This window comes from Vigna radiata, chromosome 6, assembly GCF_000741045.1.
Source record: "Vigna radiata var. radiata cultivar VC1973A chromosome 6, Vradiata_ver6, whole genome shotgun sequence".
NCBI classification, from domain to species: Eukaryota; Viridiplantae; Streptophyta; class Magnoliopsida; order Fabales; family Fabaceae; genus Vigna; species Vigna radiata.
The window spans coordinates 7,901,414-7,925,428 of record NC_028356.1 but is presented as its reverse complement, the minus strand read 5'-3'; the positions used below and the strand labels follow the sequence as shown (position 1 = coordinate 7,925,428).

At 32.1% G+C, this 24,015-nt stretch overlaps 2 protein-coding genes across 2 annotated transcripts; both read right to left on the bottom strand.

Moving 5' to 3' along the window:
• Positions 1–1,870: 1,870 nt before the first annotated feature.
• On the bottom strand, positions 1,871–14,316 carry LOC106764146. Its single transcript, XM_022782030.1, has 14 exons — positions 14,243–14,316; positions 13,797–13,877; positions 13,512–13,577; positions 13,330–13,428; positions 12,494–12,549; positions 12,262–12,421; positions 11,922–12,128; positions 6,641–6,718; positions 6,366–6,431; positions 6,184–6,282; positions 5,463–5,524; positions 5,232–5,391; positions 4,896–5,102; positions 1,871–2,868 (listed from the first exon to the last, which is right to left on the bottom strand). The coding sequence occupies exons 2-14, from the start codon at positions 13,872–13,874 to the stop codon at positions 2,341–2,343; spliced, it is 1,866 nt and encodes a 621-aa protein (XP_022637751.1). The 5' UTR covers positions 13,875–13,877; positions 14,243–14,316; the 3' UTR covers positions 1,871–2,340.
• A 2,935-nt stretch (positions 14,317–17,251) lies between these two features.
• On the bottom strand, positions 17,252–20,296 carry LOC106764503 (metal tolerance protein 4-like). The gene is made up of 7 exons (XM_014648781.2): positions 20,116–20,296; positions 19,731–19,900; positions 19,261–19,459; positions 18,687–18,865; positions 18,245–18,395; positions 17,864–17,997; positions 17,252–17,489 (listed from the first exon to the last, which is right to left on the bottom strand). Exons 1-7 carry the CDS (start codon positions 20,294–20,296, stop codon positions 17,310–17,312), a joined length of 1,194 nt encoding a protein of 397 aa, XP_014504267.1. The 3' UTR covers positions 17,252–17,309.
• Between the last annotated feature and the right edge of the window lie 3,719 nt (positions 20,297–24,015).

The window sequence follows — 24,015 nt, the reverse complement described above, 5'->3', positions numbered from 1 at the left end:
TCACTATGAAAGAATCTTCTTTTTACAAGAATGGGATTGGGAGCATAACCTCCCTATTGAGGGCATAACCCCTCTCTACAAGCTAATTGCCTGACCTTACACAAAACTACTCGATATCCCTTTTTTAACCGACACTCCCCACACACTTACTCTTCAACCCCTCTATCCTATCATCATATATCCTAATGTATATCCTAACACAAGCATACCTCATCAACACGACAAATTTCCAAGGATGTTGTCATTTGGCAATGTCAGATGCCTATTGGGAGGAGCTACTCCACCCAACCTATGTGGTCGAACTTGTATCCACCTTTTTCATGTGCAAACTCCTACTATAGAGACCTCTTGCAGTTCTCACACCATATTCACCTTTCTCTTGATGATATTGTGTGCCTACACAAGTCAAGATAACTCTTACCTGCCCCTATTCAATTTGCTCATTCACCATCACATAAGGGGTCATCACCCTTAGAGCACCCATTAATGCAGTCATCACAACATGCATGTCATACCTCACACAAGTATCATTTTAACATAAGGCCCAAGCTCTACTTTGCTCACCAACAATCATTGTATATGTGTAACTGTCACAAACCTTTCGTTTAAGCCTCTAGCTCAAGCACCTAGGTAGTTTTTGGACTAGCCCGACACAACTCAACCTCCAGTCTACACATACACAAATGGCTTTGTACAATACATATAGGAACTACTATGTGCTTAACATATCATCATGTTATTAACATACCAATATACATTCCATCAATTATCTCAATAATACATAAAACAATCTAAAAGGGTAAATATTATCATTCATACAACATATCAGCATGTTGTTCATAACATTATCATCACTTTTTTCACCAAACAAAACACTAAAGCAACAAACAACCATTGTTAGCTTTCCTTGCCTTTCAAACTCATTTTCTACCAAGAACACAACACTGCTACTAGCTCACTAAAGCTTCCTCTCAAGCAGACCTTCCTTAAGCAGACTCTGAGCACCAACAAGCTCTTACATTGTGACTCAACAATCATAACCAGCTCTAATGAAGAAAACACTTGGAGAGAAGGAAGATAACTTAACAAGATTGAGAGAAAAGAACGTAAGGAAATGAGACACGCTACTATGTTCCCTTGACCTAATATGGTTGATATAGCCTTTTGAAAGGGACAACACAATACTTTTGGTTTGCTCTGCATCTTCCCCCAGCAGAAAGCAAAATCATACCATAGTATTGTTGGGGTCAACTTTATCCTCAAAAATGACAAGGTATAAGAGTGTCAAACCTTATTTTTCTTCCATATCTTTTCTCTATCTTCCTTGTGTCTCTCCTTTGTCTCTACACTCATCTTTCTCAAGGCTTAAGGCCTCCCCATTATCATGGTCACGAGAATCCTTTAATGTGATTTTGTGTTTCAAATCCTCACTCCTTTAAACTCTAATTGTGTACTATACTATAGAAGAGATAATATTTGCTTACCTAAAGCACGAAGCATTTATGGAATTTCTAAAGCTTTGCCCTTCACGGAGTAATTACTTTAATAAATGGTTGTAGAATTTGTGAGATTATGATATCAAAATCCACGCAACAACTCTGAAAATTGATTGATGAAATGAATCATATTTATGGAAATAATTTATACAACTTGAATATCCCGTTATCCATATTTACAGAAGCATTTTAGCTTGTTATGATTCTAAAAACCAACATTTAGTCTCCCCAATTGGAATAGCTCACATTTTAATTCGTTTTCAAATTATTTGTACTGTCTGCTATCTCAAAAATTCCAATAATTAACAAGGATGTGTAACACAGATATAACATACCATTTATTTGTATACAAAAAAATACAAAGATCTATGGCCACAAATGTCTCCCAATTATAGTGATTCCAGTGAAACTCACTCCTCGCCTTCTTTAATGCAAGGGCTTCTTGAATCTTGATCCAGACAACAAATCATGTTTATCACATGTGCTTTGCTCTTGAAAGCTCAAGGAATGTGATCCCAATTGCTAGTTCCAGCTGAAGCTCATTTGTGGTGTCTGTATCATAGTTGTGAATTGATGCAAACTAGCAACTCTCATGACAATGTCGTGTTAGGATTCAGGGTTAAGCATAAACTATTTTACTATTAGGATTCAGGGTTAATGCATAAATATTTGGAGCAACATTTTGATAAATCCTGAACTGGCGTTTAGTACAAAAAAAGAGTAAAACAGTTTTCATCAACTTCCTTTACAGGGAAAAAAGACAAACATACAATAGAAGTTATCATAATACACTCCATACATGTATGTTTTTTACAACAATTTTTACTAGTCATAAGCTCCAACATTATGCTTTCTTTCTGAAATACTTTGGAGCTGATTTTTTTCTAGCTGTCTGTACCACACATTTGCTTGCTTCTTCAACCTTTTCCAACTTGCTATCAGCATCATGAACACAAATTTTCTTCTCTAACTTGCCTGAGTCATCAATTCCATTGATACCCTTTGACTTCCTTGTCTTCTTTGACAGCACTAGAGACAACATTGGTTCTTCAGTTTTCAATTGCACTTTCCCTTTCGAATCTGTAGTAGCCAAAAGTATTGATTTCTTTTGCGTTTTTTTCTTAGAGATTTTAGTTTGCTTCAATGGATTTGCACCCTGTGGCTTGACTTCTTTGTCAATATGCTCCTGAGAACTCTCTGATTCACTAGTTTCATATTTTTCCTGTCTTGGCTTTTTATTTTTAGTCTTGGATTCTGACTCAAGATTACATTTAGTTTTCGGTACTTTGGTTGCATGCTTATTTCCTTCTTCAACTAAAATATCATTTCCCTTTTCTTCAACTAAACTTGGAAAAGCTCTAACAATATAAATCTGCAGCAATAACATGTCAGGCTCATTATTCTGACTCACCAGTTCATGTCATATACCAGGCATGTCTACAAATTTAAATACAAGAGCTGATTTCAGACATCTAATAACAACGTGATGGTGAACTTTTGAAATTTGATGTAGTTATGAAAGGTGTAAAAATATGTAATACTCCAATTTACCAAATTCAACTTAACAAAAAGATGTCACATGAACAAAACCCCTAAATTATTAAAGGTTAAGCTCTGAATTTTGACAACGCTATGAAAAATGCAATATGAAATGCACCGTTTCTTTAAAAGGTGGAAAAAAAGATACACAAATAAAAACAACATTCCCCTTATTGCACATCACTTTCTCATTTTCTTTTTAACAACCGTATAGTTCCTCCCCTGTTTACCTGAATTCTTCCATTGCTTTCTCTAATCCTTGCTTCTCTCGGTCTCTCATGACTTTATGTGTCATCATCCTTATTTTTCCTTTCTCTCCAATATTCAAAACTCATCAAATTTCTATATCCTTGTGGTTCTACAATCATGGGGAAAGTGTTTGAGGTAGGGAAAACAATTCATATTTCTTTGAGAGAGTTCACAGTTTAGATGCAACTCTTTTAAGTTAGGTAGTTTCGCGTTCATATATTAATTGTGGATTGTGCATTAGATGTAAGAATTTTAATTATTAAAATTCTAGTGTTTCTCTAAAAAAACCCTTGACATTTCAAATTTGGATTTTTTTTTTTTCTAAATCATCAATATCTTGCTCATAATGTCGAGATTCCTAGAAAAAAAAAATACTGTAGTTACACGTACTGACAGTGTATTGTACCTAGTGGTGATTTTTAATTGTTTTTAATGAGAAGCAAATATCATTAACCGAGTTATTTTTACAACTTTGGTTTCCACGACTAGCTAAGAATCAAGAATAACAACTAAATTTTCTTAGTTTGACTTTAATATTTGTTATCCTTGATTATTAATGTGTATTTTAAATAAATTTGATTATGACATACAATTTTCTATTCGCCACGACTAAGATATTATGTGGTATATTATTTGTTCACCACAACAAAGAGATATTCTGTGGTATATTTAGTTATCTATATTTTAAATTTATCTATATATATATATATATATATATATATATATATATATATATATATAATTTTTTTAGTTTTCAAGAAAGTAATATTAGTTTTGGAAAACGATATGCATTTATTTTCCACTTTATTAAATATCATTGTAATTCTTTTTGAATGAAAAATATTCAAGCTATATTTGTTCTCATTAAGGCCTTGTAACTTACCCCTTTTCTTTTCTTTTCTTTTTCCCTCATATACACAAGCGGTTGAGTAGCTGATTTCCAAAGATTTACAAACTTACACAAGGATTTGTACATCTTTTTGGTAAGCCTCCACTAATATAATGGAAAGTACATTTTGGTAACTCTATTCATGCAGCAATAATGATAAAAGATATACACTCAAAAATAGCCATGGAGAATGGAACAGATGAAATTTCTTTATCCTAAGATGTAGAAAATAGACAGGTAAATATTGCAAGTTATGATGTGAGCATATTTGAATGATTATTGCTCATAAGCTACATTAAACTTGTTGATGTGTATACACATATATTTTGACATTTCTGTATCATGGTGGGTGGTTTCTGACATTTAAATAGATTAAATGAGTACGTGTATATTGTTTTCATTTACAAGTTACTTGTGGTTTGTCCTATTTTTAAGGGATTTTGAATTTGTGGTAAGCCTATAAATAGGAATTCTCATTTATGAATTTCAATGTTTATTTCCCTCCAAGTTTAATCTCTATTTTCTCGAAAAGTTTCACTAAATTGTAGTAGTGTTGAAAAGAGAAGTGTTGTAGAGTGTGGGTAACCGCCAATGGCAGTGCAATGATAGGAATTTGATGTTTATCAATTATTATTAGATAGTTGTTGAAGTAATGACAATATAGCAGGCATAACAATTTTAGGGCTTTAAAGTAGTGTTACAAGAGTGCTAACAAAAATTACCTTAAATCTCGATGGTTCAATCAATTCAAAAACAAGGGCATCTCCATCATCCAGTTTATGATCCAATGCAAATGCTCTCCAGCCTCCGCTTAATCCAGCTCTGTTGCCTATGTAAACAGTCTGGTATTCTGAACCATTTTCATCTTCTAAAACTATGTCATGTACAGTTTTTGGAAGATGTTCCTCACAAAACTTAGAAGGAAGACCCTAGCAAAATAAAGATAAAATAATATAGGAAAATTAACGTCTGTTACATTTATTAACAATATAATAAAAAAGAACCAGCAGCAAATTAAGTGCACAACATAAAGAAAGATTTTTTGAACTACAACCTACCAACCAAAAGCAGCTATAAACGTGAGACCGAACCATTGACTTGATAAATGAGGGATTTGAAGAGTTCAAATTGATTTGGAGTTCTTCTGCAGCCTCCAGAGCACAAAGTCTTTCCTCTTTTGAGGCTTCTTTGATTTCATCTAAAGGCCTCGCAATGTAACTGAGAATCCCATAACTGTGTTATTAACATTTGATGAGCAATTTAGAAAGAACATTAGGCAAGTAAACCACCTTCCCCATGTTGAAGAATTTGATCTTGACCTCTTCCTCAAAGATGGAAGGTATTCACTCACCTGTGATACAAAGAATATACACAATGTCAGCTACACATTTCTCCTAGACCAACACCTCGAAAACAGAGTGACCAAAATCAATTTTTTAAAGTCACACATAACACCAAAGACAAATACGGATGCTCATTGATTACCATATCTATTCATTAACAAATAGATAAATTGAACCAGACGAGATTAACTAATAAAAATATTAGGGGAATTGTTGGGTACTTCTATCTGACTCTAGACAAAATCTGCATTCAGACTCAAATATAAATTTAAACAAAGTAGTAAAGTAGAGCAACCGGGAAAGCAAGAAAGCCAGAAATTATCAACATAGGCTGTGTATTTATTATGAATGAAAGAAGAGGTATATATACATGATGAAAGAAGAATATACGTGTAGCTAAAAGAAAGCCAGCAGAAAGTGTAATAGACTAACAGCTACTACACTGACAGAAACATTACTTTTAATAGGCCCCCTTAAGCTAGGAATGGATATTAAGCATTTCCAGTTTGGAACACATAGTCTGAAACACAGCAGGAGAAAAAGCCTTTGTATATACATCAGCAAATTGTAATGAAGAATAGACTAACAGAAGTTTAATTAAACAATATAAAGGTCTTGAAAACGTGAAGAGTAATTTATATTTCTGGAGAGGGAAAATATTACTTACATCTTCCCTGTAAGAAGGAACTGGGTTCCGCACACGAGAAGATCGCCTAGGTTCCACTTCAGTATTTGATTTCTTTGATTTTAGTTTAGGAACATGATGCTGCACAGACACAGGACTGAAAAAATGAATTGAATGAAATCCAGGTTCTTTGCGGAGAGTAAACAAATAAAATACAACTTTACCCGTGTCTTCTTTGCGGAACTTGTGATCTCGGTCAGATTTTTTGAAATCCTTAAAATTCCCAAATCCTTGAGAGAAAAAGGTAAAACCAAGAAAATTGATCAGTCATCAAAATTCAAAACAGAAAATCAATAAAAAAAAACTACTTTATCCATGTTTCAACTCAAACAAAATGAAATCTATACATATACTACTGACAAAGTTTAACATATTATAAAAAAATGAAAAAAAAATGCCCACTAATATACTATACCATCTGCAACAAAGTGGTGATTACCTCAAACCTCTTTTTATTTTCTTCAAGTCTCTGTTTTCTAGCATCTTCGTAAGTGTTGTTTGTGCGACGCTTTGCCATCTGCTGAAGCACAAGGCACAATGCAATTACTTACATCAAATGTCATGTCACCAAAATAACTCACCAACCATCATCCATTAGAAAAAAAAAAAAAAAAATTTGTGACATAATATAAAAAGACAAAAGTTGAAAGCTCTTTAAGTTTTTTCAGTTCTTTTTCCCTAATAGTCATTGGGTCCAGCACAAATTGGAAGTGATGGGTTTTTAATATAGTAGGAGGTTGTGAAATATATTAGAGAGTGCAGCTTGCACACAAGACATAGAACCCACACTATGAAAGTAGAAGAAAGGCTGCAAAAGAACTTGAAAAACAAAAATAGAGAAAAAATGGTCATTACCGAACTTAAAACGAAGAGAAGTGTAACAGACAATGGAGTGAAGAGAAATAGAATACTCAGTGGAGTGAACAGAACTTGCTATGGGAGGGAAGACAATTTAATTTTCAAAATTCCAGTGTTGTACGATTTTGACCCTAACGGTAATAATTAGTGGTATTATATATATTATTATTATTTATAATTTTTATATAAAGAAAAAAAATTATATACTTTTTATTATTTTTTTGTTATAAAGATAAAACAATTCAATGAGGTAAACGAGCAGATTTATTTTTATGAAAAATTCAAAAAATTTTAATCATTTTATAATTATTTTATCAGTAGTCATTGAATTTTTTTCAGAAAAAAATAAATGGTACAGAAATTTAAATTTTACTTACGTAATATTTATATATTTTAGATTGTAGAATTCATATTATAAATTTATTGTAATATTTATATTTTAGATTATATAATTTATAATATAAAATTTTAAAAATAATTCAAAATATAATATACTCTTGATGTAAATTTATATTTTAAATTATATATATAATCTGTAATATAATTCTGAAAATATTTTGAAATTTACATATTTTGCAAGTTGCAAGATATGGAATGTTTATGAATTATAGATTTTAAAATATAATTTTATATTAGGAATTGTATAATTTAAAATGACATTTAACATTAAAGATTATGCAACAAAATACAATGGAGGTAAGAAGGTGCATAAAGAAATCCCCTCATATTAGATATGTTATAGGCAGAAGTTCCTGAAATTGTATGCCAATTTGTTGCCAACTTTTGCTTCTCCTTACTTTATTTTAGCAGAAAAGCTTCATCAAGCAGTACTAAATTTTGTTTACTTGTGGACAATCTTCACAATCAGTTCAGTCAACAATTTCTTTCAAATAAAAGTATATATATATATATATATATATATATATATATATATATATATAGCACTTTGATCTCAAAGCTTTTAGGCTCAGTTCTTTTGTAAGGATTTGGAGGAGATGATTTGGAGAAGATGATTTGAGTAGATTTGAGTGGATTTGAAGATAATTTTTTTGTTGTTTTTTTGTATGGATTTGTGGATAATTGAGAGTGGATTTGGAAGTAAAACTTGTGAGGATTAGTGTAGAATTTGATTGATGCAACCTATTAAAAAAAATTGTGTAATTGATAGAAATTGAAGATTACCAAAATACCCTTAATTATTAAAGTAATATGAAATTGTAATTATTAATTTTATATTTAATTGTAAAAATGTTTATAAAGAAAAAAAATTAATATTAATCATTAAGAATGTTTACTTTAATTTTTTATCTCAAAAACTATTTTTTAGAGTCCATCCATGTATTTCTTAAAATTGAAGGAAATTTGCAGAGCATTTTTAGTTATGGAGGAGTTGCTTAAAAAAGTTTAGTTATTTGAAAGTGTCACATTCGAAGCAACAACCATTTATTAATCCTCATTGGGTGATATTATCTAAAGTTGGAAAGTCTTTTTAAGATAATAAATATTAGTGTACAATGGAAATGAATGTAGAGTTTGTGAACCGTAATTGGTGTTGCCACGTGCATGGTTGATTTTAGAAACCAATGAGGACAAACTTGATATTTTACTTCAAATCAGTGCAAATCTCACCATAGTAGCGCGGAATAAAAAATGAGTGTATCTCGCAAATCAGCTTAATTCTATCCTCGCAAATCCCACCAAACGAACACAATTTAATTCACAAATCATTCTTCACATTTCCACGTGAACAAGAACATCTGCTCAAACGAACACAACATTAGTCTCTTTGAACAGTTCGCATTTCATTTCTTTTGGTTTTCAAATTATTCTTACTATCTACTATCACAATAATTCATCCAAAAACTGACAGGGATGTGCAGCACAAGTACAACATAAGAGTAATTAGTAAGAAAAAAAAACTATGGTCGCAATTGTCTTCTAATTATAGTGATTCCAGAGTGAAACTGACTCCTCGCCTTTTTTTTATGTAAGTGCTTCTTGAATCTTGATATAGACAACAAATCCTATTTGCATGTGTTTTGCTCTTAAAAGCTCAAGAAATGTTAAAGTTGTAGTTCATTATTAAAAAGTGGACTTAAGTCTAACTCAACTTCATAAAATTAGTTTGTAAAATAAGATTTACACCTCACTTATATATTATAATTTGGTCTTATCTCTAGTCGATTTAGAACTTCCAACACTCATTTGCATTTTTATATCATAGTTGTGAATTAATGCATCTATGTGTTATGTGTAGTTGTAAGTTGTAGTTCTTGAAAATGTCATGGTGATTTATCTTTAAGTATGTTAGGAGTCTCATTAAATAGAAAAAAAATCAATTTAAAATATATAAATAAATATAAGTTTTATTTAACAAATTAGTTTTATGAAATTAACTTAAATTTAAAATACACTTCTTGAATTTATTGTTACATTGTTCTAAGTTCTATTGCACAAAACATGAATTATTTTACTGTTAGAGTTAATGCATAAATATTTGGGGCAACATTTTAATAAATCTTAAACTAACATTTGATACAAAAAACAGTAAAACAGTTTTCATCAACTTCCAGCTTTCATAGATGGAAGTTGGAAGTGTCAAGATTGCCACCTAACACCCTTTAAAGGAAAAAAAAAAGACAAACATACAATAGAAGTCATCATCATACACTCCATATATATATATATATATATATATATATATATATATATATATATATATATATATATACTTTTTATAACAATTTTTTACTAATCATTAGCTCCAACATATGCTTTCTTTCTGAAATACTTTGGAGCTAGTTTTTTTCTATTTGCTTCTTCAACCTTTTCTAAATTGCTATCAGCATCATGAAGACAAATTTTCTTCTCTAACCTGTCTGAGTCGTGAATTCCGTTGATACCCTTTGACTTCCTTGTCTTCTTTGACAGCACTAGAGATACCATGGGCTTCTCAGTTTTCAATTGCACTTTCCCTTTCAAATCTGTAGTAGCCAAAAGTATAGATTTCTTTTGTGTTTTTTTCTTAGAGATTTTAGTTTGCTTAGTTAGATTTACACCCTGTGGCTTGACTTCTTTGTCTAAATGCTCCTGAGAACTCTCAGATTCGTTAGTTTCACATGCGGCTGCCCGTTTTGGCTTTTTACTCTTGGGTTCTGACTCAAGATTACATTTTGCTTTCCGTACTTTAGTTGCATGCATATTTTCTTCAACTAAAATATCATTTCCCTTTTCTTCAACCAAATTTGGAAATGCTCTTACAATATAAATCTGCAGCAATAACAGGTTAGGCTCATTATTCTTTTTGACACATTTCAGTTCATGTCATATACCAGGCATGCCTACAAATTAAAGTACACGTCCTGATTTCAGATATCTAATAACAAACCATAGACAATATCTACACCAAGTTTGGTGTAGATTTTGATGTTGATGGCTCATTAATAAAGATATCAGGAATTTTGAATCTGGGCTATTTGCATGTTTTTTACTACTCTAACGGGTAAGAGTAACTGTAGAGATCACCAAACTCCTCAAGAAGTTTGGAAGTGGAATTAATGCATGGTTTTGGAAGCATATACACTCATTTCTAAATCAATAAAAATGATTGATGGAACAGCATAAAGTGTGTCTTTGTGACAGTGGCTTAAATTCAAAATTCTACAGATTGGAACTAGAAATCGAGATGATGAGTTCCATGGAGTAATCACTGGCAGTTGGAAAGTGAAATAATGTCTCGTCAAGTGTTAAGAAAAACGAAATGTTAAAGATTTTTCACTAGATATAAAATCTCTAAATGATCAATGGTGAACTTTGGAAACTTTATGAAGTTTTGAATGAGAAAAAACCTCTAAATTGTTAAAGGTTAAGCTCTGAATTTTGACAAAGCTATGAAAGATGCATCATGAAATGCACCGTTCCTTTAAAAGGTGGAAAAAATTATATACAGAAATAAATAACGTTCCCCTTATTGTATATCCCTTTCTCATTCTCGTTTTCACAACAAGAGAGCCCCTCCCGTGTTCCAAAGTGAAGTGTTTTCGTAGGATGTGGGCCACCGACCACGGCAGTGCTATCTACTTTTATTAGAGTTGTTGATTCTCAAATTCTTATATTAGTTAGTTACTTAGTTGGGGCTAGGATTATTAGAGAAATAAGATATCTACTGTATAATGCACTCCATAGTCATCGAGCAGTTAAAGCTCCCAAAAGAACGTAGATTTCCCCAAACCCAAAGCAACACCACGTTTGGACCAATCGGTCACCGATTCCACAGAGGACTGATAGGTAATTACATATTAAAACCATAACCACAAATCTAAGATAATTAACAAGCTAAAACACGCTTATGGACTCTTGTGCCGTTCAGAAAGGTAGGTGATTCATTTATTACGAATTTAAGACTTTATTATGATAATCCATCATATTCATTTAACTAACTTGAGAGTTAGAGTGTCTTTGATAGATACACTATCATAATACTAAAACTAAAAACTATCATGACAAAGACCCAAGTCGATGTTAAAAGACTAATAGAAAAGTGTGAAGGAGTAGTTCTCAAGCCCACCATCTGAAACAAGATATATTACCTATAATAAATAAGAAAGATGGAAAGGAAGGGTTGTCTTGTCGTTTGTAAGAGAATTTGGGCATTGGTAGATGCAAGACCGTCATAGTTTAGAGACTTAGACACTATCTTCCGGGGAGATATCTGTTAGTCTTTGGATTAAAATACCAGGTTTCATTCATGTTCACCCCAGAAATTCGTCATTTGTAAGTTATTCTTGAAGTAATGACAATATAGCAGGCATAACAATTTTAGGGCTTTAAAGTAGTGTTACAAGAGTGCTAACAAAAATTACCTTAAATCTCGATGGTTCAATCAATTCAAAAACAAGGGCATCTCCATCATCCAGTTTATGATCCAATGCAAATGCTCTCCAACCACCGCTAAGTCCACTTTTGTTGCCTATGTAAACAGCCTTGTATTCTGAGCCGTTTTCATCTTCTAAAACCATGTCACACACAGTTTTTGGAAAATGTTCCTCACAAAATTTAGAAGGAAGACCCTAGCAAAATAAAGATAAAATAATATAGCAGGAAAATTAGCTTGTGTTACCTTTATTAGCAATACAAATCAAAAAGAACCAGCAGCAGGTTAAGTGCAGGACATAAAGAAATATTTTGTGAACTACAACCTACCAACCAAAAGCCCTTATAAACGTGAGACCAAAGCATCGACTTGATAAATGAGGGATTTGAAGAGTTCAAATTGATTTGGAGTGCCTCTGCAGCCTCCAGAGCATAAAGTCTTTCCTCTTCTGTAGCTTCTTTGATTTCATCTAAAGGCCTCGCAGTGTAACTGTGGATCCCATAACTGTGTTTATTAATATTTGATGAGCAATCTAGAAAAGTCATTAGTTAAGTAAACTACCTTCCCCGTGTTGAAGATATTGATCTCTTCCGCAAAGCTGGAAAGTGTATACTCACCTGTGATACAAAGAATATACACACTGTGAACTACACGTATCTGCTGGACCAACACCTCAGAAACAGAGTGACAAAAATCAATTTTTTTAAGCCACATAACACTAGAGAGACAAATACGGATGCTCATTTATTACCATAGCTGATCATTAATAAGTAGATATACCGAACAAGATGGGATTGACTAAAAAAAATTAGGGGAATTGTTGGGTAATTCTTAATTGGTGATTCTCGTGCATACTTAATTACTATGCTCTTGAAAGTTATATTTGACTCTAGATAAAACCTACATGCACCTTTGAACAAATGAGAAGCCAAACTTAAATAAAGGTCTTGTAAAAGTGAAGAGTAATTGTTATTTCTGAGAAAAACAATCACGCCACCACTGTATAAAGAAAGCTTGTTAAGAGTTGAATAATCCCGCCCATTCAATCTAATTTCCAAGCATTGAGAGTCAACTAGAGAGTGATGAGATTTTCAAGTTTTCAAAAAGAATTGTAAATTTATTGAGATGGTGAATATTTAGTTAGCATATTTCCATGAACATAGGCAGATGTTGTTGAACTACAAAATCAGGCTTATTCCATTGTTTTTCTTTGTGGCGTGCTGTGTGTTTCTATCATCAACAATCAACTATTGGTGTGTGCGTACATTTTGTCAACATCAGTGGTACTAGTTAAGATAATCTATTTTCCGACCAAATTTGATTTTTTATTCCTTTTTGGCTCCCATGTTTGTTGTTTGATCCTGCATGATGGTAGTTTGAAAGACAAAATTACTTACATCTTCCCTGTATGAAGGAACTGGGTTCCGCACACGAGAAGATCGCCTAGGTTCCACTTCCCCATTTGACTTCTTTGATTTCAGTTTATGAACATGATGCTGCACAGTCACAGGATGAAAAAAATTAATCAAATCAAATTCAGGTTCTTTGCCTAGAGAAGCCAAATAAAATACAACTTTACCCCTGACTTCTTTGCAGAACTTGTGATCTCAGTCAAATTTTTTGAAATCTTTGAAATTCCCAAATCCTTGAGAGCAAAAGGTAAAACCAAGTAAATTGAACAGTCATAAAAATTCAAAACATAAGATCAATAAGAAGCAAAGGTATGCACATTTCAACTCAAAAACATGAAAATCTATTTTTTTCACAAGCATACATATGCTGCTGAGAAAGATTAAGATATTATATAAAAAATGAATAAGAATGTCAGCTAATACTATATCATCTGCAACTAAATGGTGATTACCTCAAACCTCTTCTTGTTTTCTTCAAGTCTTTGTTTTCTGGCCTCTTCGTAAGTGTTGATTGTACCACCCTTTGCCATCTGCTGATGCACAAGACACAATGCAACAACTTACATCAAATATCATGTACCCAAAATAACTCACCAACTATTACCCATAAAAAAAAATAAAAATAAAAATAAAAAAAATAAAAAAAACAGAAATATTTACAATGGCACATTATAAAAAGACTAAAGTTGAAATCTTTTTAAGTTCTTTCTCTTCCAAAAAGATAACTTTTGTAACAGGATAGTCACTAAAATGGGTCCTGCACAAATTGGAAGTGATGGAGGTTGTGAAATATATTAGAGTGAAGCTTTGCGCACAAAACATAGAACCCACAGTAAGAAAGTAGAAGAAAGGCTGCCAAAAAAATTGAAGAAAATAATAAAGAAAAAATTATCATTACCCAAACCAGAAGTAGAAAAACCACTGGAGTGAATAGAACTTGCTTTCCTAGGGAAGTAGTAAGTGGGAATTTGATATTCAAAATTGCAGTGGATATCAGATTTAACCCTTCTATTACTAATACATTGTTAAGTATATATAAGGAAAATTGTTTTTACAAACCTTTTAATTACTTTTACTATTTCTGTTTCAAAATTATTTATAACACTATAATATAAAATAAAATACAGCCAATAAAAATATTAATTTTTTTTAATATAGGATTAAATATGTTTTTTTCTTTTAATTTTTAATGTAAATTAAAATTAGTTTTCTTTTTATGAATTTTAATTTAATTTTCATTTTTATAAATACATAAATTTATTATTTGTAATTAAGTTTTATTAAGTTTATCTGAAGTTAAATTTTAGTTTATTTTACTTTATAAATGTATAAATTTATTATTTTTAATTAAATTTTATTAAATTTATTAAATATTTGAAATAACTTTTTTAATTATTATTAAAGTAAAAATGTGTCAATATTTCTAAAACTAAAAAAACTAAATTAAATTAAAATTTTAGAAAGAAACTAAATTTAATTTTTACTTAAAATTATATAATAAAAACTTATTCAACCATTAAAATATAACTCTTTCTTTAAATATAAAATCAAGTTTATATGAAGAATTAAATATTGCAAGGACAAAACTTCTCCTTATATCAAACTAGCATAGCGACTCGTGCCTACGAACGGGCTGTCTTTTGTTCCTATTTGTTAATAATCGTTTTTATTTTGTATATAAAGTTGTGAAATTATTTGTAACGAGAAATTATAAAAATTAGGTTGTAGTGTTATAATTGTTATTATTAAAATAATTGTATAGTATGTTTGTTTGACTGAGTTAGTTTTTTTAGGTCAAACTTTTCAAGACGAGCTTTATTAGGACGAGTTTACTTAAATTGAATTGTGTCAAAACAAGTTTTGTAGGTCAAGTACTTGCAAGCCGAGCTCCAGAACAAGCTCAGTAGGTCAAATACTTACAAGTCAAGCTCCTATAAGTTGAGCTTTCCAAACCAAGCTCCTTTAATCTGAGCTATTCCAAGTTGAGCTCTCTTAGGTCAAACTTCTCTTTGTCGAACTCTCAAGTTAAGTTCCTTTCAAGCCAACCTGCTTCAGGTCGAGGTTAGCCTGAGCTTATCCAAGTCGAGCTCCCCAAGGCCAAACTCCTCCAAGCCAAACTCCCCTAAACCAAACTCACCTAGGCTAACTTCCTCTAGGCCCAATTGTCTAGGTCGAGCTCCTCCAGCTGAGTACTCAAGGTCAAGATATTTAGGTAAAGCTCTTCTAGGCCAACCTTTTCTAGGCTAAGCTCTTGAGGTTGAGCTATCCATCAACGTCGAACTTTCCCTCAAGGCTGAGTTGTCCCTCTAGGTAGAGTTCTCCCTCAAGATTAAGCTTCCATCAGGTCGAGCCCCGCTATGCCAAGCTCCTTCAAGTCGAGATCCTATAGGCCGAGGTCCCTCTAGGCTGAGCTCCCTTTAGGTCAAGCTCTCATTAGGATGAGCTTCCATAGGCCAAGCCCTCCAAGTTGAGCTCCTCTAGCCCGAGCTCTGCCAATCGAGCTTTTTAAGGTTGAGCTCCCTCAACCAAGCTTTTTGAGCTCCTCAGTGGACAAGGTCCTTCAACCAACCTCTTAGGGCTGAGCTCCTTCAGCCAAGCTCTACGAGGCCAAGCTCCTCCAAGGTTGAGCTCTCCACACCTTTTGTAACATCCCATTTATAGATGCCATGAGAAATTATAAAATATTTTGTAACACTCAAACGACCCATCGTCTAACAACTCAACCTCAACCTCAAGTTACCCATCCACATGGTCTAACAACCCAGTTACACCCACAGAGGACCCATCAACTAATAACTCAATTACATCAACAGACCATCCATCGTCTCACAACTTAGTTACCCCCGCGTCTTGGGTATTAGATCATCTCAAGTGTTAAATCGTTTGAGGTGTTAGACCGTGTGGGGTGTTAAATTGTCCAAGGTGTTAGGCGCTCTAGGGTATTAGATGCATTTGGCGTGTTAAACGCCTTTAGGGTGTTAGACTGTTTGGGATGTTAGATTATTTAGGGTGGTAGACGTATTTGGAGTGTTAAACATGTTTGAAGTATTAGACTATATTACATCGTATGGGGTATTAGACACTTGAATGTCTAATTGAGTCAAATTTTAAAAAATGTTTTTAATGTTGTTTGTGACACACACAAAAAAAAAACTAATTGAATCAATTTTTTTAAAAAAATAAGACTTGATTAAAACAAAAATAAAATTGAAAACACACTTGCCACATTTTAACTAGAATAAGAACGAAAAGAGTAATTAAGTCTTATTTTTAATATTTGATTCAATTAACATTTAACATGGAATGAAAGGAGTAATTAAGCTTTTATTTTTAATATTTTTTTCAATTAACATCGACTTAGTTATATATAATTTTTTTTTAAATTAGATACGATGAAAAAGATAAAAATGAATATATATATATATATATATATATATATATATATATATATATATATCTTATTTTCATTTAAAATTATTAAAATATATTTAATTTATTAAGTAATATAAAAGCATATTAATTTTTATTTGATTATTAGTTTCGTAATTTTATTTCTAAAATACACATTTATTTATTTTTAACTTTTTTATATTTATTTAATCTCTCGTTCAATTGATATTTGAGTATCTTATTTGATATTCATCTATGTATAATTTCTTTTTTTTCTTATTTGATCAACCTAAATATAACCTTGTCATATAAGTTAATAGTTTTTGGTCTTTCCAAACACACTTTACAAGAAGGGGTAATAATGTGTTAAATTACTTACATGCTTAATGATAGAAGTTCAAAGGACTAATGTTTTGTGTCGACAATATAACGTTTTGTGCTCATGTAAGATGCAATTGGAGATTTTCATAGAAACATAAAAGTGTATATTGATCTTTTATTCCTTGTATTCATACCACAAATGAAGGTTAAACTTAGAGAAGTTTACACTTATTCTACATGGTCTTCAAATGCACTTAAGGCTGAGTGTCTGGAAGTTTGCTAAGAACTGAGTGTTCTGGTTTGTGATCACATTCGAAGTCTAGATGAACAAACGCTCTCTCAACTTCTGGAAGTTTCTCTAGCTTTATCTGAAGGCTCTCTCCAATGGCATGTGCTTCTTTTAAGGGTAAATCCTCCGGCAGTTCTATGTCAACCTGAAATCAAAAGAACCAATATTATAACATCTCTTATGCCCTCCTTTCAGAACTTTTGAAGAGAAATGTTGAAACTCTCAGTCAACTAAGGTTAATTTAGAATATGTTTATATGTATATACATGAAAATCTTGGTTTACAAGTTAGTTTTTATAAATTCACTTAGGTTTAAAGTGAATTTCTAACAAGAAATCCTTACTGATACTAAATTCTGTCTTAGCTTTTAATCTGCACACCCCCTTGTGTTATATACATGGAAGAAATGAGAACCATTGCTCTCATGATTTTCCTTTTCTTGTAATGTCTGTATTCACAGTATTTTTCTTTTCTTATATATATATATATATATACATGTATGTATGTATGTATGTATACCTCTGCAAAATATAGAACGCCAAATGTGTAGGCGCGGACAGTGTCAATGCGCTTAATTTGATGAGAGTGCATTAGGACAAGATATGTCAGCTTCTGCAGAACTTCAGGAGATGCAGATTGTCCCACTAGTGAAACTGTAAGTTTAACAAAATGAAACCTCCACTAATTAATTTTGCATATAAACCATTCATGTTTATTTTTCTATATATTAAAAAAAGGACATTTGTGTTGCAGTTCCTGTAGTGATCTCTAAACAAAATTGAAATTTCAATTCTTTAATGAAAGTTTTTATCATAGACAGCACAAGTTATTGAAGAAAAACTCGGTTCTGGTTAAAGAGCAACACTAAAGCAAAAATACTTAAAGAATTATGTCTAATACCTGCATTTTCCATCACAGTGCCAGACCAATTTGTGATAGTGTAAATTGAAAGTAGAATAGCACCAACCGGGTCAATCCACCAGTAAAATTTATCACCAAGAACAGCTGCAACTAATCCAATCACATTTGTTACAACATCAAAGTGGTGATCCTGCAAGTTAGCATTTGTGATATTAGAACTGTCAATTTGGCTCATTCCATAAGCTTGATCCTAATCTACGAGAGTTGGAACCAAAAATATTCACATGATCAAAAGACCTCTCATTAAAAAAATCCATAGACCAAAATGTTAACAATAACCCTGTAGGTTAGGACTAGCTCATGAGCGATTTTCAATCTGAATAGGTCTATCTCGACTTACAGTAAGATGATGTTACAGCAACCTCTTTAGTTAGTTCATTATTCATTGAGCAGTTTATTATAAAAAGATAAGGACACATACATCTGCATAGGCACGGACAATTTTGTTTCCTGAGCTTCTACAATAAAGCCAGAGTGCAAGCTTCACCAGTGTTGCAAATATCATAACGGAGTACAACCATACCAGTTTATCATAAGACATCTTCTCAGGAGGACTGTTTTCTATCAGTTGTTGTATAGCCGTGATTAGTACCTGAAAGCCTGTAGCAAAAGCATATGATCTTTATGTTTACTAAGAACAATAGAACTTTCAACTAGTCAGATTCTATGCATATCAGCACTAGCTCAGAAAGCTGAGCATGTAATGTTTCTTTGTGAATACTTTAATTAATCTTGAGGTACATTGTTTATCAAAAATGAATCTAGAAGTTGCAAGATGGGAAAGTTTTGCATGAGTTCATCATTGTAATCTGCATCCAGCATACTCATCAAAGGAAAAAGAGAATGTAGATGAAAACATTAAATGATTGAAAGACAAACAACTTTGCTGCATGAACCTGTTTGGAGAAGGAAAATATTTTAGATAATGACATTAAATAAGCATTTATAAATGAACCGTTTGGAAGCAAGGAATAGGCTAAATCAATTCAACTCACCAAGTGTCGCCATGACTGCAGCAAAGATAATTATTCCCACTGGCTGCACCCTCAACTTCCCAATTGGGTATTTATACATGTTTACATCCTTCATTGCAAGGTGGGTGAACCAAAGTATGCCACCAGCCATGAAGTCAAGCAGAGAATCCAATGTTGATGCTGCAACAGCTATTGATCCACTCCTTATAGTCACATAAATCTGGATGTGTATATGAATATATAGTTATTTAGCAGACAGTACAAACAACTATGATACATAAAACAACAAACGTTAAAGGAACTTATACTAATCAATTGTCAGAAACATCTTCATATGAAGTTTCACTTGCATGAAGTGAATCCTATTAACGATGATAGATAGCTTTATAACTAATGGAACCTGGACTAAATAACAGCAAGCCTTATCTATTCAGAAAAACTACTCGAAGTTTCATGAATAAATGAATATCTACATCACATTAATATATCACCTTCAATGCCAACAAAGCTGCATTTGCGTAATTAGAAATCTTCATTGCTCGTTCATGTTGGGCTTGTTTTTCAATGTCTTCTGCATCAGTGCAGTCCAATGTTACTATGGAGTCAACTTCTTCAAATGACTTCAGAGTAGCAAATTGCCTTTCATAATATTCTTTCTCTCCTATAAAAATAGAGAACATACCACTTCAAAGAAGATAAAACTTTATGCTTGGAATACAGATCATGGCTCTATGACAAATTAAAGCAATCAAAACATTGAATCACCACTGAGAATCACCACAACACAACATTGAATCTGCAAAAAGGTTGTTTTCAATGTATGCTTAAAAGACTAAGCCATGGTACCATACAAGTCTAATATTCCCAGAGAGATACCTTGGGTTAAGTGGGTAGTATTGGAGAAATTATGATCAAACTCAAAGGGAGACTCAAAGTCTAGGCCACAACGGACCTTATCAGGAAGCTTGGACAAGAAAGTTGTTCTAAGGGAATTAAAAGAGTTTCCATCATGGTTCTGGTTCCCCAGTAGTGGCCTTGAACTGTTATTCTCATCCATTCATTCACAGCTTTTAGATTTTGGTTTTTAAAGTAACTTTAACGTTATGACACAGCCCTTGTAGAACCATCCATCATGCTTATTGGTGCTGTTCATACAAGCTCTTGCTTGTTTAGAAATTTATTCAAAGTGGGGCATTTGACCAAACAACAATGACACTCGGGAACAAGCATGCTGAATGCTGCATGCTCCATGTTGTCACTGCAAGGTGTCATGCTATTGGGTTGCAGCAAACTATTAAATTTGGAAGGTTTGACTTATACTTTCTTTGAGTTGTGCTCCCATACATGAACATTTTTTAAGTTGCAGTTAAACCAAACAACGGATGACGAAATGAAGAGTAATTGATTCAATAAAGATTTTTTAGTTGACTAGATTGGTTGTTTCAAATCATAAGTTACATCAATTTAATCCTTTAATTATAGAAATTGACACCAAAACTTATCATTTTATCATTAAATTGACAGCACTTTCTCGTTTTGAAAAACAGAATTGAAGTGATTTCATGGAAGATTTGAACTGTTCGTGTTCTACATGTACGTGGAGGTGGTGTAATCAAAAGTAATAGTAACAATCTGCTTTCCTTTATTTTAGGAAGTTTGGTTTCAATGTGACAGCAGAACTTAATGTCTTGTGCAGATTTTAAAGTTGAGAGTTTTATATTTTACATCAATAGCAACAAGGAACCTAAATATACAACGTTACACAAATTACTTAAACCTCTTATTTTAATTATAGAATAAATATTATAGCATTTTAAGATTCTTTTTAAGGTCATTAAGTCATTATTTTTATATTTTTTAACTACATAGAAGTTATGGAGCAGTTTTTATATTGTTTGAAAGTAAAGCCCAATCCATTATTTTCAAGGATTTTTGAAACTGTGATGGCCAGACTTTATATAAACGGAATAAGTTACTCTCGGTTTTGATTACTAAACCTACTTCTCTATTCAGAAAAGCACACCATCTTGAGTGGGTTAAGGTTTAGAAAAGAAAAGTTGTCCCTGTGTTGGGATTACAAAATTGCAATGACAGGAGGTACGCACATTATTGCATATTATTCTTTCATTCTTACTTCCATTGTTCTTGATCTGAATGTGTTACGGTATTAATATAATATGTTTAGATCAATTTTACTCTGCTCTAATTTTATCATTTGGTATCAGAGTCGGTTCATTCCTCTACCTTGCATGTTTTCGTTGATTTGGATTTCTTTTATTTATGGGCTTTATTATTTTGATGTTTTTAGTCCAAACAAAATTTCCAAGTTAACGTGGAAACCCTGATTCTGCGTTTCAGTTTTTGGGTCAATTCATGACCTATTACAATATTGTTATTTTTCAACCCTCATCTAAGAATTTGCAGGCTTGGTAAAAAGCAATTAATCTTTGAACGTGATATATATATATATATATATATATATATATATATATATATATATATTTAAATGTTTTTGGATTAATAATTATGCATATTTTATGGATATTATTTGTATGTATATATTTGTTGTTATACATGCAAATATGTGCATTATTATTAATATATTTGCATATTAAGAATTTTAAGTAAATATTTATGTATTATTAATGTTTTAGTAGTAATATAGTTTTAATAGATTAAAGAGTAGTCACAACATCTTTAATCAATTAAAATAATAAAAATTACTCACAGAAATTTTTTCATATTTATATGATTAATTAGGATAAGATATTAAATTATATTCTTCAATTTACCCACAAGAATGAAGAAAAGGAACATAATTTGATAGTTTTATCATTAAGAGAATGAGTCTAATTGAGTAAGACTTTAGCTCACGGGCAAGTTTTATGTTAATAGACTCATTGGTAAAGACATGTTTTGCATTGGTAAAACATGACATTTATTTTAGACTCAAATTATATAGTAAGCATGTAATTTTGAATTTGCAGTTTCTCAATCTATGAATTTTTCTGATATCAAGAGTGGTATCCCAAAGTTGAAAGGAGATAATTATAAGGTTTGGAAGGAAAGAGTTCTTCATTTAGGCTGGATGGACATAGATTATGCTATTAGAAAACCAGAACCATTGGGTATTAATGAGACCAACACTCAAGATGCCATTGATCTTTATGAAAAATGGGAGATGTCAAATCGTCTCTCTATTAAAAACCAACATTTCCGCTGGGATCCGGGGTTCAGTTGACCAGTGTGAGAATGTCAAAGATTTACTAAGGGCTATTGATGAGCAGCTTACGACATCCGATAAATCTCTTGCCAGCATCCTTATAATGCAGTTTTCATCCTTAAAGCTAACTGGAATTAAGGGAGTGAGTGATCATATCATGCGCATTAGGGACATTGTGGCTCAACTGAAAGCTTTGGAAGTTACCATGTTTGATTCTTTCTTGGTACACTATATTTTGTGCACTTTGTCTCACCATTATGCCCCTCTCAAAATCTCTTACAACACACATAAAGATAAATGGTCCCTTAATGAATTATTAACCATGTGTGTTCAAGAAGAATAAAGGCTATTAATAGAAGAAGGGAAGATAGTGAACTTGACTACTTCTTTTGAGAGTAAGAAGTACAATACATGTTTCTACAATATATCTACTCATATATTGCTCACTGCTCACTTCCCACTAGCCTCCTTAGGTTTTGAATACCTTGTAAGGTATTAGAAACATGGATTGATTAAAACTAGTCAAATTAGATTCATAACAGAAAAAACCAAATGGAGTACCTTTCTTATCAAGCCAATTCTTAAATTTTAAGCAATCTTTCTTCATGTGTCCTTTCTTTTTTCAAAAGAAACATCTGGACTCCTTCTTAATAACTGACTTAGCAAGAATCTTTCCCTTCTTATTAACTTGGTTCTTCTTATTCTCAAAAGAAGTAGTTAAGTTCGCCCTCTCCCCTTCTTCTATTAATAGCCTTTCTTCTTCTTGAACACACATGGTTAATAATTCATTAGCAGACCATTTATCTTTATGTGTGTTGTAAGAGATTTTGAAGAGGGCATAATGGTAAGGCAAAGTGCACAAAATATAGTGTACCAGAAAAGAATCAGACATGGTAACTTCCAAAGCTTTCAATTGAGTCACAATGTCCCTAATGTGCATGATATGATCACGCATTCCCTTAACTTCAGTGAGCTTTAAGGATGAAAACTACATTATAAGGGTGCTCGCAAGAGATTTATCAGATGTCGTAAACTGCTCATCAATAACTCTGAGTAAATCTTTGACATTCTCATACTAGTCAACTAAACCCCATATCCCAGCGAAAATGTTGATTTTTATGAACGTAACGGAGACACGATTAGACCTCTTCCATTTTTTCATAAAGATCAATGGCATCTTGAGTGGTTGTTTCATTAATACCCGGTGATTCTGGTTTTCTAATAGCATAGTCAATGTCCATCCAACCTAAATGAAGAAGAACTCTTTCCTTCCAAACCTTATAATTATCTTCTTTCAACTCGGGAATACCACACTTGATATGAGAAAAATTCACACATTGAGAACCTGCAAATTCAAAATTACATGCTTATTATATAATTTGAGACTAAAATAAATGTCATGTTTTACCAATGTAAATATGTTTTTACCAATGAGTTTATTAACATAAAACTTGCCTTTAGGCTAAAGTCTTACTCAATTAGACTTATTACCTTAATGATAAAATTTATGTTTCATTTTTTTTAATTCCTGTGGGTAAATTAAGAAATATAAT